Source organism: Cyprinus carpio, chromosome B2 (assembly GCF_018340385.1).
Source record: "Cyprinus carpio isolate SPL01 chromosome B2, ASM1834038v1, whole genome shotgun sequence".
Taxonomy (NCBI): Eukaryota; Metazoa; Chordata; class Actinopteri; order Cypriniformes; family Cyprinidae; genus Cyprinus; species Cyprinus carpio.
In genome coordinates this window covers 27,598,722-27,622,403 of record NC_056598.1, presented here as the reverse complement: position 1 = coordinate 27,622,403, position 23,682 = coordinate 27,598,722, and the positions used below count along the sequence as shown (strand labels likewise).

Below are 23,682 nucleotides of genomic sequence, written 5' to 3'. Positions count from 1 at the left end.
ATGAGCTTGTGAAACCCTACAGAGGCCTCGTGCAACACACTCTTGTGGTCTATTTAAATGGTCTGTGCAAAATGAGTTTATTCTGACAACAAACTATAGTGGTGTTAAAATGAATTGCATAATATAAAAGATTGTTGTTCAATTCAAGAAACTTAGACTTGTATGTTTTATTGGTAATTTGTACGCATGTTTTCGTGAAACCGCCTCATCTAAGGCATGCTGGGAGGTTTGCATGTGAACAACATCCAGGCTCTTTCTCCCTCTCCCTTCACCTCTGGCATCTCTACAGAGTGTTATTGTGGATAGCGCTCGCACTGTGCTGATCTGATCAAGAGCACCGGGAATTCTGGGTCAGTGTTCCATGGTGATGAGGTGTGAGTGTGGGCCGGTCCCTCAGAGAACGGGTATGGTGTTATATACACAATAGAGACAGATATCAGAATTTCCATGCTCGGATGGGCAGTTTCAAAAGGCACAGTATTTTGGACTTTCTCTCTGTCTGTCCATGTGGAATATTATATAATGTCATCTGCTTTCTGGTAGCAAGTCATTTATATGCAGGCAAAGACAGTCGATCTGAACCTAATGTGTGAATCTGTAATCCTTGAATGCACTGTAAGTTTTTGTTGGATAAAAGCATCTGCTAAATGCACAAATGTAAAAGTTTAGTAAAGATCTCTTTCCTACTTCTTTGGAGATACTTAAAGTTCTTGACATTACAGAATTTTCAGATATGTGTGTTGTATAGTGTGTGTGTGTGTGTATATATAAATCTAAACTTAATTTGCACACACATATTCAAATATATATAACTATATAAAGTAAGTATATTATATATCATTGCATGGAAATCAAGAACATGTTTTTAAAAGAATATATACATATATATATATATATATATATTATATATATTTATATATATTCTTATATTTATTATATATATATATTTAATATATATATATATATATATATATATATATTTATATATATTTTGGATATGTATTATCATTTATGTGTATTATATATATATATATATATATATATATATATATATATAATATATATAATCTGTTTTTTTTTATATTATTTTATTCTCTTATAAAAATCTATAGAAATAGATCTATAGAATCTTGAAAACGCTAAACGTTCTTGACATGACTCTAAAGGCTAAAGGTTGATAGATTACAGGTTCTTCATATGACAGCGTTGCTTCTGGGTTCTTTAACAATGATGGTATTCTAACACTCAAGAAACATGAATTAAGTTTAATTAAGTTCTTCGCGTAATATTAAAGGATCGCCAGATCATTAAAGCACCAGTAGATGTTTTTCTGACGAGTTCGAGCCCAAAAGTTCTTGGTGGAACTTGAAGGTTCTCCTTAAGGGCTGGAACCTTCATTTCCCAGAGTGTGTGCACACCTAGCATGAACTGAACCCCGCTCGCTGTAGAGCTCCTGACATCAGAACACACTCCGCCACCACCATGGAAGGCTCCGCATTAGCGCTGGCGTACCGAGCTCCACTAAATGTCAAATCAAGCAGCAATTTCACACGCGTCTGACGTCAACGAGGGTGAAGAAAAATAAACTTCGCGCACACTTCGGAAGAAACCATTTTCGCCAACGCCGTTTTTTTCTCCTTCCGCGTAGAGAGGAGGAGAGCCCGCTGATATAGGCATGCTCAGCTGAAGCGTCCTGCAGCCTCTGACGCTGGGCGCAGGCGAACTGCGACGGCCGCGCCAAACGAGCTCCAGGTAAGATATATGCATTTGAAATGACATCCGAGCGCGTCGCGCCTTTTAACGACCGAATATACACATATGCCACCGGCCCGTGCATGCATGTATTTTTTTTATTAACAAGCAGTGTAACGCGGGCGCGGGCGCGCGTGTTTTCCACCTTATGCAAAAGATAAACACACACTCCAGCAAAAGACACATCTTGCTAATGGTGCGGAGAGCTGAAAAAAAAAAAAAAAAAAAAACGCGTCCCGCACCTTGCGGTTGCCGGTGCGAGTCTAGGCCATTTATGTGTTTATGTTGCTATGGGATGATATTTAAAAATTGAAACGGGATTATGACAGCATATTTTCCCCAGTCGGTTTGTGCAACGTGATTCCTGTACCTGCGGCGCCGCGTATGCCTGCGTTTTTGAGTTTTAGAATCGTTCCTGAGCGGCCTGTTTGATGTATACTGTGGCACACTGCAGTATGGCTTTGCCAGCATAGCACGTTTGTGCTGCTGATGCTGCTGCTGCTGGTGGTGCTGATGCTGATGCTGTAGGTCATATTACGCGCTTGTGCACCGCGTTGATGCTCATCAGGAGCTGCGTGTGTTTGTGGCGCAGTGGAGATGTTCAGCGAAATGAAATAAGTGAGAGGTGGAAATTACATTTGAGTTGGGCTTCTTGCTCTAATATTAACATCCTCTCCCATAGGGTAGGGAATGCTTGGTGCGTTTGGGTGTTACTCTGCTTTGCCCATTCCACCCCACCTCTCTCTCTCTCTCTCTCTCTCTCTCTCTCTCTCTCTCTCTCTGTAGGCTTCAAGTTCTTAATTAATTCTGGTACACACATGATAATAATTTAACCGTCTCTATTTGGTTCCTATTAAATGCTGTATTCTGTAAAAAGTGACAGAGGAGTGATTTTATCACCTGCTCGTGTGCTGAAGGAAGCTATACCTGTGTGCCTTACACTACAGCATCGAGCTGGCCTGCTCCTTAGAGACAGTGTATTCGACCACAGGATCGTTTTATTGCTCTTTTTACAGCTTTGAAATTTTCGCATGTTCAGGTTTTTATCCTTGAGTGAGATTAAGGTAAACACATTTGGCTCGTTGACCATGATGGAGGACTCAAGACCCAACTCAAGCTCTAAATAGATATTCTGGACTTCTTAATTAAAGAATGCTTTAATAGAAGTGAGTAGAAACAGAAGTGGAGGTGGATGTCGGTAGAAAGTGAGTTAGATGAACATGCACCTCCTGAACTTTCATTAAAAAGTCCTTTGGTTTATGTTTTTTTTTTTTTCACTTTGCAGCAGATGTTTTTCCTGAAATTAGATGGAGAGCATTGCTCAAGATATGAATTTAGAATTAGAAATAATAGCATAGCTCAAAAAATTAAGTCCTAGAAGAATTTGATGAGAAATATTTGAGAACGTTGCACTTTGAGAAAGTCTAAAGGAGACATGTGAAATTAGATATTTTTACTTAGGAGACAAATCAGGGTTATTTAAAGCACAGTTCTCTTTAAAATGAGTATTCTGTAATCATTTGCTCTCATTCAAACTCCCATGACATTCTTCCTGTTGTGGTACACAAAGCAGATGTTAGATATAATGATAGTTTTAGTCACCATTCACTTACATTGCATTTCTTTGCTTACAATGAAAGTGAATGGTGACTGAGATTGTCATTCTGCTTAACTGCTTTGCTTTGCGTTTTATGTAAGAAAGAAAGTCATTCAGGTTAAAAACAGCATGGTGGCAGGATTTTTAATTTTGAGGTGACCTGTCCCTTTAAGCATAGATCTAAATTTGCTCTCTTTTTAATCTAGGAGAAACACTTGAGATATTAAAACATTTCATTGTGATTTGTCTTTACTGAAGTGTGTGCATATGGTGAAGTTTGTGTGTGTTATCTGACACATATCTAGGCTGCTGTTGCCATGATGATAGGCATGTGAAGTCCATATTTATGTTTTGAATAGTTTTTTTTATAGTATTTGTGACGTAATGCAGATCTACAGAGAAAAAAAAACATAGTGATAATTCATGAAAAAGTCATTAAAATTCTGCTGGATATGCAGTTTTAGTGATACTTTGTTATATAATCTTTTAAAGTTTTTTTAATGACCAATGTTAAATGGAAGTTAAATTATATGACAATTTTTTTTTTTTTTTACATGGTAATGTTTTGTGCATTTATAATGTAATGCAGATCTACAAAAGAAAATACATAACAGTAATTCATTAGCATTTTCGCTGAATACGCATTTCTGGTAATATTTTGTCATATTACCTTTCAGCTTTCAAAGTTTTTTAATGATCAGTGTTAAATGAAGGATAAATTGTAAGACAAAAAAGAACATATGTACATGCAAACGTGTTTGCATTTATGATGCAATGCACATACACACACACACACACACACACACACATACACACACACACACACACACACACACATATAGTGAGCATATTTATTAGTAAGACACAGAAGATTTGAAAATGACAAGATTAGATAAATGATGTCAGATCAGTGTTTTGTGAAGTCCCCCTCTGGGATACAGTCAATTGTTGTAATTATGAACCTCCATTCCAGTGGTGATGCTGTGACACTCTCATATTCAATCAACATGAGGCAGCAACACCCCTTTTTCTACCCAGCAACACCGATGTGCTATCGTTGACAGCAGCTGTCATGGTCAAATCACACTTTGACTATTGCCGTCTCTCTTCCCTGATCCCTACAACTAAATAGGGAGCACTATTGCTGGTGTGATACGATCAGCCTGTGATGGTACCTGCATTTGCACTGGTATTGTTGAGAATGCAGTATTGGAGGGAGGAGGCTAGTTTAACTGTGTCACAGGCAGTTAAAGAGCGAGAGCTGTGTATCAAACAGCATTGTTGGGTTTTTCACTCTTTGTTTAGTTTTATTCAGGATTCTGCTGTAGGTTACAGCTGATTCAGACTCAGATGAACTCGATTGGCTGCTCACAGTGATGATGTCACTCCTATACCACACCAATTAGAGTTAGAGCTTGCATGGGGAAATGCAATATCCTCAACCTCACTGTAATTTCAACCCCATATTTCATAAATTTACATTGGTTGTTAAAGCATGGGTGGTTTTAAGGGTTCTGCAATGCGATAACCGACCCACAGAGAGGTTTTCAGACTGCTAATGGAAACAAAACAAAACACACTGACAAAGTATGCATATTTTATGCGTGTGGTTTTTGGATTCATTAGACAGTAGTGTAAAGTATACACTGGTTACTGGTTATGGCATGCGTCTAATTGCACAGGAACGCTTGTGCATGTTTCACATAGAGGTCATCCGGAGGTCAGGTGTGTGTGTGTTGACAACAAAAAGTGCAGAGATGGTAAGCAGGCTCCTGACTAGTTAGAGAAGGATCTAGCCAAAGCCTCAAGCGTAGCTGGCGGTATTGCATGGCTCACTGTGAATTCAACCTGACCGAATGCCACTCATCAAATCGTTCTGAGCATTACTCAAGAAAACAAGATAGTGTTTTGGCAAACACATACACACACACACGCACATGCACACAGAGCTGCTGCAGAGCACGAGTCAAGGTCATTGTCTCTCTTTTTCTTTTAACCTAGTTCAAGGTCAAGTTAAGGTCACTGCTGGGATCAAAGGTTACTGCTAGGATACATTCAGCACTGAGGTGTGGTTCATTTCTTTTAAATCACCATGGAAACACACAGTTTTGCTCTATTGGCAAGGCAGAAAGAATGCTTCTAGATGATTATTTATTGAACACTTATTTAAACATAAATTCAACAATCAGTATTTGCTGATTTGTAAGTAGGTATGTCTCTTGTGTAAATGTGACCTATAATCTTTACTATTAAATATGTATGTGAGTGATTTTTCGAAGTTGTAAATAAAACAAAGATTTTTGGAGCATGCATGGAAAAAAAATCTTTCAAAATGTCTTTCTACCACAGAATTTCATGTTTAATTCAATGTGTTATTTGCTGTTTATACTTATTTGAAAAATGTACTTGCAATTTATGAGTGAAATTTGTTTAGAAGTAAACACTACATATTTTCAGTATAGATAAACATTAAACAATTATCCATTGCAACGTAAGCACGTAAATCTTATTTAAAAGTTTATATATATATATATATATATATATATATATATATATATATATATATATATGTGTGTGTGTGTTGTGTGTGTGTGTGTGGTGTGTGTGTATGTATATACGTATTATATACACACACACACACACACACACACACACCACACACACACACACACACACACACACACACACACACACACACACACCCACAGTTTAATTATTTTAAATGCATGCTACTTGTGTCTTGGTATTGACACTTGTCTTGGTTCACTAAATCTTTCATGTTATTTTTTCAGAATACCTTTTTGAAAATAGTTTTTCATAATTGCATTTGGTGCTGTTAGGGGTGCCTAATTTTTTACAATTTCAGTAGCAAAAATGGTGTTTGAGTTAGATTCAATTTTAGATAGATTAATGTTTTTGAATCATTCAGTTCAGTGAGTCAGTTCACTTTGATTACTGACTGACCATTACTGTCTGTCTGTTTCAATTAATCAGTTCAAAATTTTGATTAAAAATTCAAGATTGATTTGCATTATCACTCAAGTGTCTTTGTACCATTTGTCATATTTTAAAATATTGTCATATTTTAAAATTAGGTTGTTTTCTTATGTAAGTGTATATACAGTCAATCAAAATTATCAAAGATAATAATTCCTGTTCTTTCAGTGAGAAACAGCATGAAAAACATGCCTTGATCATTTTGTTACTGTATTTTACTTATATTGGACATTTTAAATCTGCTTGGCAACAGTGAATCTGGTTCCTCTAATACTGAGATATATATATGTTGAGAATCATAAAAAAGCTGAAAAATAGCATGCAGGCCCAGATAATGGCTGTGAAATGGGTGCAGAGTATCACATTGACTTTAAGCTGCACTTCTGAGTTTGCGCTTGAAGATTTTGTGCATTGGTTATATAATAACCTGACAGGGTGTGGCTGCATCAGATCTAAAGAATAGATGCTGTATGTAGCTTTAAAGTTTCATGTGCTCAACCAAGAAGATGGTTAGGTCTCTGCAGAGCAGATGGTTATTGTTTTAGAGTTTAATGTTCTCTCTCCCTCTCTGTCTCTCTTATTCTCCAGTGATGGCCTCTGCTGAGCAGCTGTGTCCCCGCCTGCTGCACCAGCACTGCCCATAGGCCACACATACACACATACACATACACACACTTACACACGCCTTTGGGCTCCCTTTCCAACTCCTTCCACACACACACACACACACATCATGTACAGTGTGGAGGACCTGCTGATCTCTCATGGATACAAACTGCCCAGGAGCGGCCCTGCCTCCTCCTCTTCCGCTGCGCCTTATGACAATCGAAACAACGAATGTCGCCGTGATAACATAGAGAACCGGCCTGCTGGAGGTGGTGGTGGTGGTGGAACTCTGAATGGATTTGGGACAACAGAGGGGGGAGCAGAAGCAGGCACGGGGGTGTACAGGCCGGCGCCGATGAAGGCTTACCCAGAGAACAACAACAACATTAATGAGGGCCATGAAAGACTTCAACGGAGATTGGAGGTTCCTGTTGCTTTCCTTGGTGACCTGCAACCTCTGGGTGACTCTCTAGCTACAGACAGTGGGTAAGTGTGCACTGTCAAGAGTCCACAAAGAGCATTGTCGTCCATTGGTGTTAAAAATATGATCTTTATAGTTATCGTTCTTGATGTGAATGGCCTTTTGGATTTAATTTAATTCTAGTTGGTTAAAGTGGATTTTGACCATTGTAAAAATAAAAAAATAAAATATCATTTAAAATCCACAATTAAATAATCTAATTTGTTGCCTTTAAAATGTTTGTATCACATCAATTTCTTATGAGATTCTAAACCAATAATTAAAAAAATTATTTTTACTGTCAAAATGGATTTGTAAACCGTAAAGTTAGCCTAGGCCTGCATCATACTAGTGTGTAGCTAGCTTCATTTAGTGTGCAAGTAGACAGTTCAAATCCTCACTATACCTACGTTTTTGATGGTCAGCAAACATAACCATAACACATAAATATGTCAACAAAAGTTAAATCAAAAGAAATGGCAGGAAAGATAAATAAAAAATTATTTAAATCTATTACATGCTAGCTCAAGTAAACAAATCGACTGGTGCTGCAGGTGTCAGAGCAGCTCGCTTATCAGCTAAAACAGTTTATTAAATAAACTTGTCTATTTCCGGTGTTTTCTGTTCGATGTAATCGATGTACGTTTTGTGAGAGAATCACGCTTTTGAATCAGCAAACAAGTTAGCAAAACCTCAATGTGCATCGGTTCGTGATTCACTTTGGAATCATTTGAAAAGTTCACTCACACAATTAATTGTTTGTAGCAGTGACTGTAAACAGTAACATGTTAAAACTTTGATTTAAGTGGATATTTACCAATAAAAAGAAAATCTGAAAATGCCTTGTCATTTGGGAGCTGTGAAGGTCTTTAAGATCTACACGTGTTTATGAACGACTTGCAGGTAAAGACACTTTCCAAATAAGTGTATTAAAGCATTACACGCTTGGTGAAGCACACAGAAACGCAAAGAAAAGTATGATCAACAACTGCATTAAATAATCTGCATTAAATATCCCTGCCACAAACCATTTCAAAAAGTAATGGCAATCATCACCAGTGAACACCGATCTTGGCTAACATGGTCAAGATATATGTAGCCTAAAAGACACACATCTAAACATTTAAGGGGGGCATCGGATGCAACGTGCACTTTTACAAGTTGTTTGAACATAAATGTGTGTTGGCAGTGTGTGTACACAACCACCCTATAATGATAAAAATCCACCCAGTGTTTTTTTTTCTTCTTTTTTTTTAATCTACTAAAATCTTTACCCCTTTCTCAAATCAAGCCGTTCTCAGCTTCTTGTCTGTGTGATGTCACACAGACGAAGGCCACTCCCATGATAGTTGATTGACACTGCCATCTTACCTTAGACCCGCCCTGAGTGAGCTGTCATCAATCCGCCATTGTTTCAACACTGGAGCAGGAGTAGACAAGAATGAGGTGTTTTGTTGTTGGATGTAATAATGAACATAGCAGTTGTTATTTACTCCCGACATCTGAGCCACTGAAGACGCAGTGGATTACATTTGTTTCTGAAGGGAATGCATTCCCAATCTACCTAAATGTGTCTATGTTCGCGTGAATCATTCGTGATCCATCCTCACTTACAGAAGAAGTGGGTATAAGGTCCTTTTATGTATCTTTGCAAATCGCCTTTCATAATAACAGGCTAGTTAGCAAGTTTCATGATGGATGCGGCTAAAGTTTACCATCTCTCAGAGAGTGGCTTGGAAGAGAGCCGCGTTGAGCAGAGCTCATTGCATTTGAAAGGTGCATGCAAAAATATGGCTTGCTTTGAAAATAGGTGTTTTTGACAAAGTAAAATGGGTGTTGTTTTAACTACCACTGAGAAATTTTAACCGCAGAAAAATCTGTCAGTGAGCTCTGATGCAATGCAGTTCCATTGCAGAAAAATCTGTCAGTGAGCTCTAAGACCTTTACCATTCCATTTTCAGAGTGCAAAGCATTTACTTGGGGAAGTTGTGGCCTAATGGTTAGAGAGTTTGACTCCTAACCCTAAGGTTGTGGGTCGAGTCTCGTGCCGGTGTCCTGACATTTTATCCTACCCGTCAGATTTTCCTACCAGGGTTAACTGCGCATGCGCACAGCAATATCGCGTCCTTTTTCTCATGATAAACAACTATATTTAATGTATCTGCACCACTGTAAGGGTAGGTTTAGGGTTGGGGTAGGTATAGACTTTTATAAAACACAATCTAATACGTAGAAAAAATTATTTATTGCTGGTTTACTGTAAATGTATCCCTTATTGCTTCAACCGCGAATATAACACATAATTACTGTATTTGCATTACTGTAAGGGTAGGTTTAGGGTTATTGTATGTGTAGATGTTAATAAACCATAATTTTATCGGCAGCATTTTTCGTTGTCGAATTGTACTACCCACTGTTTTAATGGGAGGTAGGAAAATCTGACAGCGTAGGACAAATCGACAGAACACCGGCAAAACCACGACAGAGCACAAGCACGAATTCTGAGTATGGGTCACCATACTTGGCTGTATGTATGTCACGTCACGTCACTTACTTCAGATATTTAACAAATTCAATTGACACTAATAAATTAAATCTATTTTGTTTGAAATTTGCAAGTTATCAGCAGATTAATTTTGAATTTATGTGTTTCTTCGTTATTTTGGATGCAACGATGACCCATATTTTATAATCTGTTGTAACAAAAACAGTGGCCCCAAAAAGTGTCTGGGCACTTTCGCCATATTTAAAAATGTATAAATATCATTGCATTAGGTAACAAAATATCAAACCAAATGGTATTTGCTTGCAACGATGCTAGAGCTTTCTCATAACTACTGTAACTTCACTTTTCTGAGCCATTTTGCATTTTAACCATGTGCCTGCAGTGATGTTTAGTTAATGTTCAATCAGTTCCCTTCAAGTTCACACCAGTGTAGTTCATCACATTAACTACACCTTGTTTTGAGTGATGGAATCAGTGTAGGTGTCATGCCATATGTGCTGCTTTTGAATGTGCGCGAGATTAGTTTTAATGGAAAAATCAAATGTTAAACACAACTTTTTCTCTAGCACACCTTGAACTGTTAATCTAAGTCTTAGACCGTCCTAATACAAACACATTAAAATAGACTTCATCCATGTTTCATGCCTAATCCATTCCACTGTGTTTTTATAACAAAAATCTAGACTCTCTGTCAACATTGATGTACTTTAACCTGAAAGGAATCAGCCTTGTGAATGTAATCACATCTATAGCTTGCCCTGAGGTGCATTTTGTGTGTGCGTAAAGTGTCAGTAAATGAATGTTATGCACAACACAAACCTATTTATTAACAAAAGTGTTTTATTTGTCATTACTCCAAATAGACTACATTTATTTCTTATCTTGCCTGGTTATTCTGTAATTATTTTCCTTATTTTTTTAAATTTAAAAGTTTTTAAAATGTTTTTCTTTAATGCCACAGTTATAGGTTGACCTATGCTATGTAGTAATGTTTTTTTTCTTTTTTTTTTTGTTGAGATATTGAATGTAACATTTTAAATGTTTTTACTTAAATGCCCTGCTACATATCACAAAAGATCTTTGTGAATGTGTAGGTTCAGCTAGAAATATAATTATGTGAACATGTTAGTAATTATAAGGATTGAACTCTCACAAACCATATCATATTACACATAGCATGAACCCATATGGTGTTAGGGTCATACTTTTTTCCTTGACTATATTAATATAATTTTATTATTTTCTGTGACCTGATCTGTTTGCAACATTTAAAGTTGATTTCAGATCGCAATTTTTTTTAAAAATTCTACCTTCATAAATGACGTATATTTGTTTCTGTTGCTAGGTTCTATGATGCTCCCAGCCTGACGTTCTCTGAACATGCAGATGAGCGAGATATTGCATTCTGGAGAAGGAGGGGACAGGACTTCAGTGCTCTATTGGACTATGCTGATCCCAGGGAACTCAGAGTGTCTGGAGGATTGTGGCGAGGTCCAGTACTAGCTGTTGAGGAGCTGAGGGCTGAGAGGCCTCTGGCACGCTGGGAGGAAGGCCCATGGATACGGGAACCTATAGACTCAGGCCCAGAGACGTTACATGTGACTGGAGAGAGAAAATGCCAGAGCCTGGGAACAGAGGAGTGGCACCCTGCAGTGGGCTTGGGCCGGCAGCTGTCAGATGGCGAGGCTGAACATTGGTCTCAGGAGCAGCAACACCGTCTGCGACCAGCAGATGGCAGTGTGTCCACTACAGTGCGAGCCAAGTCCCAGTCGCTCCCTCGAGTCCTTTCCCCAGAAGATCCCCACTATGGAGAACTGCCTCAAACCGGTGCCCCAAATCACCCCCCTACACAAAGAAGCAGCAGCTCTGCTCCATATGGTCGATACCACAGTGAATGGCCAGCAGGGGAAAGGTGGAGTGGTCAGACACAAAGTCATGCTCCTTCTGCAGTTGTACCAAAGCCACGGTTCAGCCGCCCCGTCAAGCCCCCGTCTTATGAGACTCACCAGCAAAACAGGGGGAGCTGGGAAACGTTGTCCTCTGAACCCGTGTCCAAACCCAGAGACCGCCCAGTGTGCTTCTCTCAGAGTTTTGAACCACACAGAGACCGATCTGGTTGCTATTCTCAGAGTGCAGAGCCTCTAAGAGATCGGTCCATTTGCTTTTCACAGAGTGCAGAACCAATTCGAGATCGCATGCTGAGCCACTCTCAAAGTGCTGAACCACTAAGAGACAGATTTGTCAGTCATTCACAGAGTGCAGAACTACTGCGTGATCGGTTTTTCAGCCACTCGCATAGTGCCGACCTCTTACGGGACCGATCCCTTTGTTACTCTCAGAGCTCAGAACTGCTCCGAGACCGGTCCATTTGTTATTCCCAAAGTGCAGAGCTCCTGAGACCAGAATCATATAGGACAGATCTATTTTACCATGAACTGACTGGTATGGAGCCCCCTGGTTACATCCCACCCCCCTCCTACAGGAGATTCCTGCCACCCAGGAGTGGACAGAACTACCGAGCAGATTCTGCTCTTGTCCGATGGAAACGTGAGCCTGTGAGTGCAGAGATGGGCCAGTGGTTTTCCAGGACTTCAGGATTGTCATGGTCCGAACGGCGTGAAGACAGGAGCATGGCAGTGGTTCCAAGAAGGCCTGTGCATCCAGGGCCTGTCGTACCTAGCCGTCCAGGACTTGTGCAGTATGTCCCATTTGAAGACCCACGTATCAGGCATGTCTCAGGGGGGCCCTGTGGAAACTCGCTCACAGACGCGGATAAGATCCGACACGTCAACAAAGAGCTTCCCTGCGCTGCAACTTTAGGACAATCCACACATGATAGTGCCTTTCTCCCTTCACAGGGACCGAGTCTTAGCACGGACACTAACAAACCGGCTCTCACTGAACAGGAGAATACTAACCGCTGGCACAAGGGGATGAATAAAGCTAGTGAAACTGTAGCACCTGACCAGAGCTGTGCCAAGTACCCACCAGCCTTTCAGCTTAGACCCCTGCAACCAATAATTAAAACTGACAGAAGTACAGACCAACAGACTAGAGCAGACAGAATCACTGACCAAGTCAAGGCTGAAAGAGTAACAGAGCCGGTCAAAGTTGAGAGAGGTGCTGAACAGACAAAAGCAGACCAAGTCAAAGTAACAGAGCAAGTGAAACCAGATCGAGTTACCGACCTAATAAAATTAGACAAGCCTACCGAACAAGTAAAGCCAGACAGGTTTACAGACAAACAAATAAAGGTGGAAAGATTAACTGACCAGGTACAAGTAGACAGAATCCCAGATCAAATCAAGGCTGACAGGTATACTGACAAACAAATTAAGCCTGAAGTCAAGCCAGAGAAATTCCCCGAAAAGCCCATAAAAGCAGATAGAATTTCAGACAAGCAAAGTAAAGCTGAACGACTCATAGAGAAGCACTTGAAGATTGATAGAATTTTAGAAAAACAGCTTAAAGCAGATAAAATGTTAGAAAGACAAAGTAAATCTGAAAAATTTACAGACAAGTTGATTAAGGGTGACAAGCAGGTAAAAGGAGATAGCAGTACAGACCAGATAAAATCTGAGAAGATCTCCGACAAGTCTGGAAAGGCTGACAAATCCATGGATAAAGGTTCTTCAGAGAGTGTTTCAACTTTAAAAACAGAACCAGTCCAGGAACCCGAGAAAAAGAGTGTGAAAAAGAAACTCAGTGAGACTATCTTCTGCCTTGTGTCTGTGCCACTTTCACAGTCCAGTGCAAAATCTCGAGATCAAAACAACAACGAAGAGAAAGAATCAGACTCTCCTCTAATTCCTCCTCCTCCTCCACCAAGTTCATCCAGTGAAAACAGCAACACCCTCGGCTCCCTGCCAAATCAAAGCCTCAAAAGCACATCTACCACCTCCACTGACTTAGAGCTACAAGCACTCACACTTGGCAGTGGGTCCAGTAGCATCGCCACAAGGAGAGCGCATCGGAGAAGGAACTCACGCTCTAGGATCATTAAGCCAAATCCACATGATGAGCTCCGACGGTATTCTGGGGCTTGGCCAGGGGACCAGTACCGTGATCAGGAGACCCAGACGAGCCCTGAGCCCACAAAGAGCAATGCAAATCCAGGCCTCACCAATACAGAAGCACAAGATGCTCCTGCTGCCCCAGAGGTAACCGCTCCTGCTGAGACTACATCGGTGGCTCCAGGGGCTGCTCCAGGGGCTGCTCCAGGGGTCATTGGGGCTTTGTCAGCTCCACCGGCTCCATCGGTTCCATCAGTTCCACCAACTCCAGCAGTCCCACCGGCTTCAGGAGCTCCTGACCCCAGCACCCCTTACGGGTATCCCATGAAGGGCCAGAAAAGCCTAAAACTATCCAGCAACAGTGCTTTTTCACGGACAGGTACCTTCACAAAGAGCACAGGTTCTCACAGACCTCCATTACATCCCCCACCACACCCTCCACCCCCACCTCCGAACCAACCTCCATCTCAACCTCCTCCTCCCCCACCAACACAGCCCCCGGCTCAGTCCCCACCATCAGATCCGACTGAGGAGGCAAAGTCAGCCACAGGGCCAAACCCTGAGGGATTTGGCCAGTTCTTGCTGAAGCCAGTAAGCCGACTGCCGTGGGATGCTATTGAGGATCTTGAGACCATCAATAAGGAGGCGCAAGACCAAGCAGGTAAACGCCCCAGCGTGGACCAGTGCATTGAGGATCTTAATGAGGCCTACAAAGATATCCTGGAGCTCAGCACTGCCAGCAATAACCTTCCCAACCGCTCCTCCATGCAAATCCCTGACCGCATCAAATCCAGGTTATCTTCAGATCCACTTGGAATTCCTGCAACTCTTCGGCCAAGCTTAGTGGCTGGAAGTGACCCAGAATACCGGGAGGTGAAGAGTGCCTTTTCCCGACCATCAACTGGGAAGAGTGTGAGCTTCAGCAAACAGCTGAGAGAGGAGATTTGTCCTGCTCCTCCCCCACCAGAACCAGGTTTCAGAGATTACAAAACAGTCATGTCCCAGATAACCCAACGCAAAGCCTGCAGATCAGTGAAGCTGGATATCCCAGCTCCCAAAGAGACCCAAAGAGATGATGATTTGACTGCACAAACCTCCTCCACCTCTTCCATTTCAGCTGAGGCGCCATGGGCAGACAGACAGCCCATGCAAGATGCCTCCACTCTAACCAGCCCCCCAGACTATGAGCACATCTGTCAAACTCTCCAAATGGCCCGTGAATCTGGGGCCGTTAGCCGAGCTTCTATCAAATCCAAACCAGGAAGTGCCATGAGCATCGAAACGCCACATCATGTGCCCATACCTGGTAGGCCTCCCATAGATTCTGAGCAGCCATGTTGTTCTTCAGCATTAGAAGGGCGACAGGAGCCAATGTCATTATTCAGGGAGGAAAGGAGTTCAGGCTTTAGGAGGGTAACAAGCCACACTAACAGGTTCCTTGGTAACAGGGGTGTGCTCTGTAGCCTTGCAACCGGAAATCCTGTTGGTGACAAAGCAGGTTTAGAGGCTAACCCAGAGGTTCCTGCTGACTGGCAGATGCAGCTTTCATTAGCTGAAAAGCATATTGCTACTCTGATCACAGGAGAGGGTTCAGAAGAGAACCTTGATGAGTCAAACAAGGTTAAAGGGGATAAAGACATTCCTGGCAGTGAGTCAGTTGAGAATGAAGTGAGCAACATTTTAGCCACTGAAATGAAAGATGATACTGCAAATGCTGAGCAGAAACCTTCTGAAGTAAAAGAGACAAAAACAGAGCAAACAGAGACACCTGAAAGCCAACAACCTGAAGTGACAGAGAAAGTGAAAGAAGAGGAAACTTCTAGGGAAAAGATGGAAACAGAGCAAGAGAAATGCGAGCAGAAAGACCCTGTTACTGAAGGAACAGAGCAAAATAGTGATATAACATCTGAGGAAAAGAAAGAACCAAATGTGATCTTGAGGGCAAACAAGGCTGCAATATGGACTCATTCAGGTTTAGATTCAGAGCTACGTCCTGAATTTCCACCAGATCACCTTCCCCTTTCTGTACTTCCTTATCCTAATCGTAGATTATCTTTAGGGTTGGATTGGGAGAGGGGTGGGTGGGAAGGGGAAAGTTTGGGTCAAGGTGGATTCTGGTCCAGAGAGAGGCGGTCCCTTGATGCTGAGAGATGGGGTATTGGTGGAGAGACATGGGGTTTAGACAACGATAGACAGGAAGGAGGTGGTGAAAAACTGGGTCTGGGGGGTTGGCGTGGGTGTGGGATTGATGGGCAAGGCACAGATGATTCAGACTGGGAATTAGATGGAAATACCCAAGAGGCAGATTCAGACACAAAGCAGAAAACACTTAAGCCTGAGCAGGGTCTTGGTGAAGACAACAGCAGTCCAGTCTCTAGCACTGATAAAGTGGAAAAAGATAAAACACAAGATGTTGCTAGCCAAGGCATTGATAAGGGTCAGAGTCAAGGTCCAGGTGAAGGTCAGGTTTCAAGTGTAGATAGACGGAGCCGTGGACTTTCCCAAAGAATAGAGGCTCTTTTTACAGCCCCGCCCGGGCATGGCTCAGAGGAGAGACTTGCCCGCATGAGGGAGGTGCACAGTGTCTCACGGATGAGACGCCTTAGCCTCCGTAGCTCAGACTCTTGGGATGGACTGCACGGGGTGGGAAGGTGGGGAGAATATGGATGGGAGGAAGAATGCCCCCTTCCTGGCCCACAGGATTCTTCAAACATCACAAAGGTAGAGGAGAAAGAGGGCAGTGCCCAACCTGCAGTCACCTGTGAACCTAAAGAAACAATAGACGACCAGGCAACCCTAAAAGGTTAGAAACTGTTACAGTAGCTTTTGTTTTTACTGTGGGTAACATTTGATAGCAGAATTTGATGGTGACATTTGTACAGTATGGTTTTTGATAAGGTCCCACATTTGACTCAAAATTTAAGCCTATCAGTCATCGATAATTGATTATTACTATAATTTTTTCACAAAGAACAATTTGCTGTCATTTGAATCCAGCATAGTGTTGTGATCTTATTTTAATTTGTGGTGAATTATTTGTAGTTTATTTACATTACATGCATACACTACTTTACACAGTGATGCTATTGTTACATTTTCAGCTGTTTACATTATGTATTTCTCCTCTTTTGACATTTTCAGAGTCACAGGAGCCCAGCCAGGTGGAGAGGTCGTAGCTGAACCCTAGAGGTCAGAGGTTATCCAACTAAGGGCCAGCCTCCAGCACTGTGACCTGGCTGTCTGCTAAATGCCTTCATTCTCACATGCTATCAAAACATCCTCAAACATTGACACATATATACACAAATATATACAAAACATTAGACACAAACACTTTGAGCGATGCATCTCTCTAAAACACACATCTGTGCATAAACACACACAAACTCATACACAAACACTCAAAGTCATTCTCATTTATGCAGACACTCACGTGCATTCAGAACACATTTAAACACCTCACCACACTGAGACATCTGAAATGGCCTTCTACTCCGACAAGAGCATTGTGTATCAACTCCACTCCACGCCCACTCAGTTCCAGCTCTGCTGGCTTTCAAAGTGTTGCTGTTCCACTGCCAGAAGGAGGTTCCCAACAATGCCCCACCCCCTTCATATGTTACAGTTCTCATCATGCCCCGTTTTCCTTAATTTCTTGCCGCGTCATAGTTCTTTGCCCTGCAATTTCCTTTAAAGGTTGGTTTATTAGACTTTATCTGGTACGTTACTCAGCAAAACATTTAAAATGTTGTTGTGTGACCAAGAAACTAAAAAACAACAACTTTACTGTCTTTTGTAAAAAAAAAAAAAATTGACTGTTTAAAAAGTAATACAGAACAATCGATGAAGTTTAAAACCAGCTACAATCTCTTATATACTGTCCTACCCTTCGCAAGCAACCTATCATCCAACTTTGTCTTTCCTCAAACCATTTCCTTCCTCACATCTTTGCATGTTCCTTACCTTAATCAAGACCTCAGTCTTCTCACTAACCCTTCATTACACTAACCTTGTGTGCATCCTTCATCTAGACAGTGTTATCTCTGCGCACCAATGTTTTCGTCACTCTTACAATTTCATCTCACTGGTATTAAGAACGTCTTGTCTCTATATTTAAGGTCTTGTGCTACACTTCTTAAGTAGTATGGCCACAACTGATTTACACCTTAACCACTCTATATTTGAGTTAATAGTGTCTCCTAGTGATGGGAAGTTCGGATAATTTTACTGACTCTGACAATTGAATCTCATTCATCAAAATGAACAAATTTTTTTGAGTCATTTCATTCATTTTGGTCATTTCAACAGAATATATTTAAAATCTTACATTCACCAAATTCACCAACACATCTACTTATGCGACATTGATCATATTTCGAACAAGAAAAACAACTTTAATGCAATCAAGGCCAAATTATGACAAACAGATTAATTCACTGCTTCAGGCTACCTCACATCCCAATCGTAGTCGTTCATTCTTTTGTCACATCATATCTATAAGCTGAAGTTATGCAGAACTTAAAACAGAACTGATTAGTTCACCTCTCTAGTCCTCGGGTTCGAGTGGATTCTTTCATCTCATGACTGCCCTATAGGCTATTATCAGGGGTGCACATAAGTGGTCCGCAGGTCTGCATGTGCAACCAAAATAAGAAATGGGCTGTGTAAATTAGTTCAGAGCGCGCGTTTGCATATCGATATGGTTGACAGCTGTTAATGCACAATTACCATTTTAGATCGACAAACTGTACTGTATAAGATCTTTATTCAAACTGAAAGCATAAATCTTTATGATCTTTAGCTAAATTACTAAATGTAAATCTAGGCTACTTGCTAATGCAAAACTTTGACATTTCATTCATTGACGCTCTACAATCAGCAGCGCTAAACCCGGAAGCTTACTTGCCGGCAACCTGCCAAAATAAAAGCTTGCTGATTTTAAGTTTGAAAATGAAAAATTAAAATAATTCAAATTAAAAATAATAATTAAGGTTCAAATTAAAATAATAATAATAATAAAAATATTAGCATTTTAATTTTAAGTTTACTATAAAATAATTGTATTTCTATTTAATACTGCCTATTTATTTTAAAATAAAAGAGTATTATCTCACTTTATTATTTAGTTTATTATTTTATAAAATAATAATAATAATAATATTATCACTATTATTAATTTATTTTTTATAGTCATATTTAATGGGTCACACCATGTGCCGGCGTGTGAGGACCAAACCATATCTCCAGGTTCTCATATGAGAACCAGGCCGAAAAACTTATGTGCACCCCTGGCTATAATGCAGTCTATACCGGAAATAGAATTGATTAGTTCAACTCTCAATCTTCGGTTTGAGTCGTACTTTCTTGAACGTGACAGCTTTCTAGCTCAGTATCTTACAATAAACACATTACATTAGTATATTATTAACTGTATGTTGTTATTATATCTAGGTATCTTATTTGCTTTATCAGTGTGATTTTCCCCATAATTCTGATAAAGTTTGAAGCAACCCCTTCACCACACCACATTCAGTGATATGACAACATGAAAGAAATTCACAAATGTATAAATTGTAAGAAATAAAAAGCTACAGTTTGAGACCAGAAATGCATTGCGTAACTGATTAATTAATTTCTGTATCAAATACGGCTGTCACATCACGTGACAAAAGAAGGAACGACTCAGACCTGAAGACTCCAGAGATGAACTAATAATTTTTGTATCTGGTACAGACTGCATTATAACCTATGGGGCTGTCACTGGATGAACGAACGACTCGAACTAGATTCCAAGGACTCGATGGGCGAACTAATCAATTCTGTTTCCTGTAAAGAACCTATAGGATGTTGGAGATGCAGGTAAACCTGAAATGAACCAATCCCTCGATGAGACGACTCGATATTTCGAGTCATACGAAAGATTTGTTCAAATTGAACGAATCGTTTATGAACGACAAATCACAAGTATCTCCCAACTCACTGATATCATCCCACACTAGCATACACTTTTAAAAATAAAGGTTCTTTACTGATAACAGTGGTTCCACAAAGAACCTTTACCATCCATGATCCTTTATGTACCTTTATATAAAAAAAATTCTTTAGATTTTTAAAATGTTCTTCACACTAAGAAATAATGGTTCTTTTAAAGGGGTCATGAACTGCCTTTGTTTTTTTTATTTTGTACTGTTTACTGAGGTCAATTTATAATGTTATCAAGATTTCATCAAAAAACATAATTTATAGTAACAGGCTATTTTCTGTCCTGTTTTTAACCCCCCTCATCGGAACGCTTCTTTGAATAGGCATGGCAGATTGTAGACTTGCAGAAACGCCCACTGCAATGATTGGCTAACAGTTGTGTATGATTGACAGCCTATGTCCTACACAAATGGACACTGCAGTGATTTAGATTAAAAATGCATAAATACTCATATCAAACGATGTGCTTAACTAACAAAGCAATAGTGACAATGTAACAAAAAAAGTTAATCACACTTGTGTTGTGACATTACTGTCAGATCAAATATAGTCGGCACAGCATCGTCTTTCAGTTTCTATCTTTCTGAAAATCCCGCATCAAATTGTGCCTCGTTTGTTAACAAATCCACGATAAAACGAAATGAACAGACTGCCATTGCCTGGAACTTCTTTAAAAATAAAGTTTATCCACTCTTTCCCAATGTTGGGATCAGAGGGAAGGCAATGAAATGGACACTTTTTCCACAACTTGGCACTGCACAGCGTCTTGTTATTTTTGGAGTCGTCTTTATTTTGTTTCTGCATAGATCTGCGCGTTCACCTTTCTCGTAAACACTACATTCGCAAGTCTGTGGGCAGGACTAAACAGGCAGCAATGTAGAAGCAGGTGTTTATCTTCTTCTTTGGAGGTGGTGTTTAGCCACATTATTACATCATAGAGTTGTACATTCCACAGACTGTCGTTTTGACAGACTGGCTTCAATATAAGATGTTTTTAGACTAACAAGAACGTTTTTATAGTACGATGACCTCTTAAATGTCAAATGATTAAGGGCATTTTGGTTTCTCAGTTCACGACCCCTCTAAGAACTGGTTACAGAAAGGTTCTTTGGAGAACCAAAAATGTTTCTTTTACGGCATCGCTACAAAACCCCCCTTTCCTTTATTTTTAAGAGTGTATATTTGTGTCCTAGCATTCTTGTTGAAACACACTGCTTTAATTCTGCACTTTAAGCTAACTACACCATAATACCATGTCCTGACCAGGTGTGTTTACAGTGTTATTTCAAGTTTATAATTCTTCATATTTCACCCCAAAATAAAAAAAAAAAAGATATTTTGCATTAAGAAAATGAAGCTGATTTTTCTCAGTTACCCAATGAAAATATGTAAAAAATATTATATACAATTATATATGATATTAATAAAGGGTAGAGTTTGTTGTACTGCCTTTTAATATAAATTGACATTTATATTCACTTTATAGGCTTCATTTTCTCCATGCAATATATAGAGAGAGATGATCCTTTTGTTTCTTGTCTATCACATCTTACCTGGTTGGAACACGGTATAATAACTTTTTCCATGTTCAAGCAGCACCATGCACGACCCATCAGTCTCCCCCTAAAACCTCTCAAATCCATCAGTCCATCAAGAAACCGGTCCACAGGGGCAGCCTCTACCCCATCCTCCCCAGTGAGTCTCGGTCCGCCAGCCTTTCCTCCGTTGACATCATGGAACTCTCTTGTCATTTGTTGGAACTTGTGGTCCGCTTGTGGAGTGCTTTCAAGGGGTGCGTTCACCCCTCTGTCTAACGTGGTTCTGTTTGAGCAGACATGAATGTTTTGTAAACGCTTTTTATATTGTTTTTTTGACTTTACCAAAACCAGTATGGCAGTTTTACGGGAACTGTTCTATTTATTCTTTTTTTTCATGTTTGTGTGTCACCTGAGCTGTTCTGCTCCAAATCGGGAGTTCCACACAAGGTGGTAGAAGACGCTCAATGGCTCTGAACTGTTTTCATTTTCAGACGAATCGATCAAAGAAACCGTATCGCTCTTGGTTCGAACCCATAGTGCCCTATTTACCTGAACTTTTCAGCACACTGTAACGTACGTCCCTGAGTGTGGAGAGCTTTGTACAGTATCGATGCAAACCAGTGGTGTAATGCAGGTCAAACGGAGACCTGGGTTGGATGCGCGTTTTAGTATTTGATGTATCAACTTAAAAAGCACCTTGTAAACATATTTTTATCGTGATTGGATTCAAAGAGAATTTTTAGCTATCGAGTGGCCTTTTTGAAACACACCAGTAACGATAAGCCTAAAGAGTTACTTTGAAACACCACCAAAATGTTTGATATCTCAAGTGTCGAAATGTGCATCGTTTTGAATGTTTGTCTGATATATCAAATACCTTAAATGATGTTGTGTGACCCAGGTTTCACACAGGTGCGACTTTGAATTAGGGAACTATTTTCAAGCGATATAGACGTTAAAAAAACAGGTTCCAAATGCGAACACAAAGACACGCGTTAGCTACTACTGTAATGTTGTGTGTCTGTACCCTGAATCTAAACCCCAGGTAACTTCGGGAAGCAATAAATGCTCAAGAGCGTTTCGATGAAGAAGCTAAATGTGTACAGATGATTTTAATGGTTAAACATAGGCTAGATGGTTGCAGAGTAGAGGACAGCTCTAGATATGTAATGATTTGGATTAGCTTAGGTGAAAGATAGGCCTACTCTATGGTAATGTGTGATATGTATGGAACAATTTTAGGAAAAATGAAACTTCTAAGATACCTTATGCTATGGAATGGAGAGATATACTTTCTGACATCATAATGCATGAAAGCTTGAGCAATATTGTCCAACACAGAAGCTCATTGGCTGTAGAAAATCTGGGAAGCAGGATGTACTTGTGTTAAAGAGTCATCTATCCAAACGTCGCTCACAGAAAAGCATTTCAAATTGCGTGCAAGCGTGTGAATGAGCGTGTGCGCGCGTGCATGTGTGTGTTCGCTTGCTTTTTCCCTGTCATAGTGCCATTCATGTGAGGCATTTCACTGAATACTTATTTTTGTTATCATTGAAATTGTTAACCAGTCTGCATAATGTATAAAATAAAAGTATATTTTAAATATTTTAAAAGATATTTTGTATTTAACCATAACAATTAATTTCTTCGCTCTTGGAACAAGTTGGCAGTATTATGTTGCTGTATAGAATGATAAGAAAATTCTATAATTTTCTAGTGCTTAAAGAAAAGAAAAAAATCAAGGAAAAAATGATGGGCAAATTTAAGTGAGAGACCTGCAGCATGTCCCGTTATGGCTTCGCGAAGTTTAGGGGCTCTCATTGTGAACACTGGACATGAATTACAGGACTTTGCTTTTTGAGTTTGTAATAAATGCTGCAGTAAAGCGAAAAAGTCCCACGGTTGATATCTGGCGCTTTGTATAGTTGTAATGTTCATTCACTTTACATCAGATAAACATCAGATAACAAATTTAGTAGATCCATTCACAGCTGCCTAGAAACTTTTTACAGCAAAGTGCGTACAGCGAGGAAATTGCAACATTAAAAGTGACTTTGTTTGATCTTGATTCCGTTCAAAGCTAAATGTGGCCTTATTTTAGGCTATTTGAGCATTTGTACGTCTTCCATTCAGAATCATGTACTGTTATCATCATGAGCTCGTACCAACGGTTTTCTATGAAGAAACGAAATAGAAATCAATAAGAAAACAGTCTCTAGATCACACGCAGC

The 23,682-nt window shown here is 40.0% G+C and overlaps 1 protein-coding gene across 1 annotated transcript; it reads left to right on the top strand.

Annotated features, from left to right (window-relative positions):
* The first annotated feature begins 1,307 nt into the window (after positions 1-1,307).
* Positions 1,308-18,943, top strand: LOC109051694. The gene is made up of 4 exons (XM_042718966.1): positions 1,308-1,752; positions 6,935-7,438; positions 11,264-16,734; positions 17,073-18,943. Exons 2-4 carry the CDS (start codon positions 7,080-7,082, stop codon positions 17,105-17,107), a joined length of 5,865 nt encoding a protein of 1,954 aa, XP_042574900.1. The 5' UTR covers positions 1,308-1,752; positions 6,935-7,079; the 3' UTR covers positions 17,108-18,943.
* Positions 18,944-23,682: the final 4,739 nt, after the last annotated feature.

Excerpts from the sequence above, each read along its gene's own strand:
- LOC109051694 (XM_042718966.1), top strand. The coding sequence starts at position 7,080 with ATGTACAGTGTGGAGGACCTGCTGATCTCTCATGGATACAAACTGCCC. Across the intron at positions 7,439-11,263 it reads TCTCTAGCTACAGACAGTGG|GTTCTATGATGCTCCCAGCC; the intron begins GTAAGTGTGCAC and ends TTCTGTTGCTAG. Across the intron at positions 16,735-17,072 it reads CGACCAGGCAACCCTAAAAG|AGTCACAGGAGCCCAGCCAG; the intron begins GTTAGAAACTGT and ends TGACATTTTCAG.